Raw genomic sequence first — 3451 nt, 5'->3', positions numbered from 1 at the left:
GTGTTCTTGGGACCACGTGGGAATGGGCTGAGCGTGAGGAATCCGGCAGCCAGAGAACTGAAGCTTCAGCCCTTCCTGGGCATAGGAGTGCGGAAGGTGGGCTGCTCACAGGGTAGAGGCTACGCCCCTCAGGCCCCTGCAGGGGAACAGCAGGGGACGGGGAACCTGTGTGGCGGAGGCTCGCTCCGCCAAGACGAGGAGTTGGGGTATGAGGGTGGGGTGGGGGCCTGAGGGGTGGCTTGGAGCCCTGTCGGTGGCTGCCTGACGTCACCGGCCTCTCTGGCAATAGGCTGCGAGCTGAGCTTCCCGAAGCAGCGGCGGCGGCGGCGGCGGCGGCAGCGCGGCTTGGTCTCTGGCCCCTTCACTCCGCGCCTTCTGCAGCCGCCACTGCAGCCGCGCGGCGGGGGCTCCCTCCCTGCAGCCAGCTGGCGGCCCCAGGTAAGGGACGCGGTGCGGCGAAAACTCCGGGCGCCCGGGTGAGCGGGCACGAATGGGTAGGGCAGCCCCGGCGGCCTGCGCAGGCACCCCCGGCCGTAGCCTCGGCCCCCGCCCCTGCCCCGGCCGGGGCTCGCGCGCCGCCTCGCTGCTCCGCAGTGCAACAGTTTGCAGCCGCCTCTCGAGAGCGGCAAGGGGGCTCCGCTGCGCGCTGCAGGTCTGCCTGGCTCTGGTCCCCCGGAAGAGCCTCGAGGCCCTCGAGCTGGTTCTGGGAAGGCCCGAGAGAAGGTCCGTTCTCCAAACTTTGCGGGTGGGAACCCTCCCCCTTTCATCTCCAGCCCCCTTAGAAGAAGCAGAATATTGCCATGTGGGGGAGCACAGGGGGATGGGGAGAAGGGGGCGTTTGCAGGGATGTGCTTTAGCTGAGAAAGGTGCTTCAGCTGGGTTTTTTTCCTCTGTGTTTGGGGGGGAGGTACCGGGGAAGAAGGCTGGAGAAAGAATGGAGCGCAATCGTGCGCGTCAGCCGCGGCCGCGGACAGAGGCGGAGTGGGATGTGGCGCCAGGGTTACCCCCATGGGAATGGGACCTAAGGGATCTGACGCGGTCCAGGGAGGGAGAATCTGGGGGAGGAGGGAAAAGAAGGGAGGACTGCGTACCCGGAGCGGGCTTGGAGGCTCGGGGTGGGTGCTGGGAAGGGTAGGATCCAGGCAAAGACATCCATTGAGAGGGCGCAGGAAGCAGGAGAGTCGGTACTCTGAGAAGCAGGGACCGCGTTCCGAGGTGGCTGTGTGTCTGTTGCAATTAGAAAGTTGTGGAGGGCGCAGGGAGGTTGCTTTATCTGCTGAGTAATCGGCTTCTCCGCGGCCGGCGCAGACCCCTTCCCGGCAAGTGGGCAAGTGGGCAAGTGGCGCGAGCGCGGAACTGGAGGCTTTGGTGCGCGGCCAGGGGCGGGCGGGCTGGGGTCCGCGGGCTGCGGAGAAGACGGGCAGCGCCCAGCTGAGGCAATGTGCCCAGAGGGCCGCTTTGCAGTGGCGGTGATCATTCCGGTTCTCCGCGCTCCTCTGGGCAGCGTCCGGGATCCTAACTAAGCCTGTTCTCTTTGCAGCCTGGTGCCTTGGCCAAGGAAAAGGGCGCGCAGACACGCGTTCGAGGCGGGGCTGGAGAGGATCTCCTGGGCACCGCTCGCTCCCTGGCCAGCTTGCTTGCCAGCAGTTGCTCCCTCGCTCCTTCGCTCGCGCGCGCATCCCCTCCTCCCGCACCGGGGAGTAGTTTTGGGTGGCGTGGGCTCCGTCCTCTTCTTGGCTGGTGGGAACCTTGTGCCCAAGAGAGGAAGTCTGGTGGGCCCGGCCCCTCCCAGCCCAGCGCCGATGAGTGCCAGGGCGCCCAAGGAGCTGAGGCTGGCGCTGCCGCCGTGTCTCCTCAACCGGACCTTTGCTTCCCCCAACGCCAGCGGTAGCGGCAACGCGAGCGCCCGTGGCCCCGGCGCAGGCGGCGGCGGCGGCGGCGGCACCTGCATCACGCAGGTGGGACAGCATCTCTTCCAGTCCTTTTCCTCCACGCTGGTGCTGATTGTCCTGGTCACCCTCATCTTCTGCCTCATCGTGCTGTCCCTCTCCACCTTCCACATCCATAAGCGTAGGATGAAGAAGCGGAAGATGCAGAGGGCTCAGGAGGAGTATGAGCGGGATCACTGCAGCGGCAACCGCGGCGGCAGGGGGCTGCTCCAGTCCGCGGGCGGCCAGGCTCCGACCCACGCAAAAGAAACCCGGCTGGAGAGGCAGGCCCGGGACTCTGCCTCCTGCGCCCCTCCCGACGCTTCCTCCTCCTCGTCCGCTGGCCTGCCGTGTCGGGGGCCCTGTGTTCCTTCGCCTCCACCACCGGCCCCCAGTCCGCAAGGAGCACAGGCAGCCTCCTCCTGTTTGGACACAGCTGGCGAGGGCCTTTTGCAAACGGTGGTACTGTCCTGATTGTCTAGTCCCTCTTCTTCCCTTCCTCGTTTCCAGCATCTTTGCGGTCCTTGCTTTCTTTCCTCCGGCCTTCCTCTTCCACTTTCCTGTGGCCTCTCTTCCTCCTCCTCCTTTCCTTATTTTTCCTCCCTCTACTCTGTTTCTCCTCCGCCGAGGCACTGTGCGGTATTTGTAAATATTGGGCGAGGAAAGTCTCGGAAGAAGAAATAACGCTGATAACAATACTTTATTATTAATATTTATAGTAATTATTATAATACTAATAACACGATCCAAGCGCATGACAAATCACATAATTTCTCATTGTCAATGAAGAATGCGTCTTCCCCCTCCATCCTGAGCCCCCCACAATGAGGAGGAGAAACCACACAAGCTACCAAACATGTAAAAGTCATTGACTCAGAGCAAAGGGAGTGGAAGGGGCCCGGTGTGTTGTACATAGCTGTCAAGTTAAGGTTCAGTTAGCTTTGTTACCCTCCACCCCCAATGCTTTCACTTTTCCTTTAGCTTCCCTCCTTCCCCCGTTACCACTTTCAGCCGGGCTCAGTCAATAGTATATTATAAAGAAAACGTATTCACTAAGCACCAGGACTACAGAGGCCACAGAGATAGCCCCAGAAAAACGTTTATGACAGGTACCACTCTCCAGTCAACCCTCTTCTCACCTTTAAGTCAACCGTTCTCTTTCCTAGGACCAGGCATTTTAATTTACTTTTAGAAATGTCCCTCGCTGGCCGAGCATAAATATATTAGAGATCTTTAAATGAGTTATAAAAAGGAAAAGAAATAATCTACTGTTTTAGCTCCCTGCCCCATCCCCACCTGTACACCTTTGACTCGTGGCGTTTTCAGGATTCACGAAGGATCCGGGAGCTGTCCAGCCAGGTCTGGTGCTGAGATTGTCTCACAGAACTGGTTACTTTCTTTGGTTGTGCAGGCGGAGGAGGGGCTGTTTTGGATACTGACTATTCTAGCTTTTTGTTGGTTTCCTCTTTTTCTATGATCGGGTTTGCGTGTACTATTGGTTTTCTTATTATTAATCATTGCAT

At 60.0% G+C, this 3451-nt stretch overlaps 1 protein-coding gene across 1 annotated transcript; it reads left to right on the top strand.

Annotated features, from left to right (window-relative positions):
• The first annotated feature begins 283 nt into the window (after positions 1–283).
• Positions 284–2609, top strand: C33H11orf87 (chromosome 33 C11orf87 homolog). Its single transcript, XM_072954032.1, has 2 exons — positions 284–438; positions 1541–2609. Exon 2 carries the CDS (start codon positions 1803–1805, stop codon positions 2400–2402), a length of 600 nt encoding a protein of 199 aa, XP_072810133.1. The 5' UTR covers positions 284–438; positions 1541–1802; the 3' UTR covers positions 2403–2609.
• Positions 2610–3451: the final 842 nt, after the last annotated feature.

The sequence above is a fragment of the Vicugna pacos genome, chromosome 33 (genome assembly GCF_048564905.1).
Source record: "Vicugna pacos chromosome 33, VicPac4, whole genome shotgun sequence".
Lineage (NCBI taxonomy): Eukaryota > Metazoa > Chordata > Mammalia > Artiodactyla > Camelidae > Vicugna > Vicugna pacos.
Note: the sequence above shows the minus strand (reverse complement) of the source record. Positions and strands in the feature narration are given on the sequence as shown.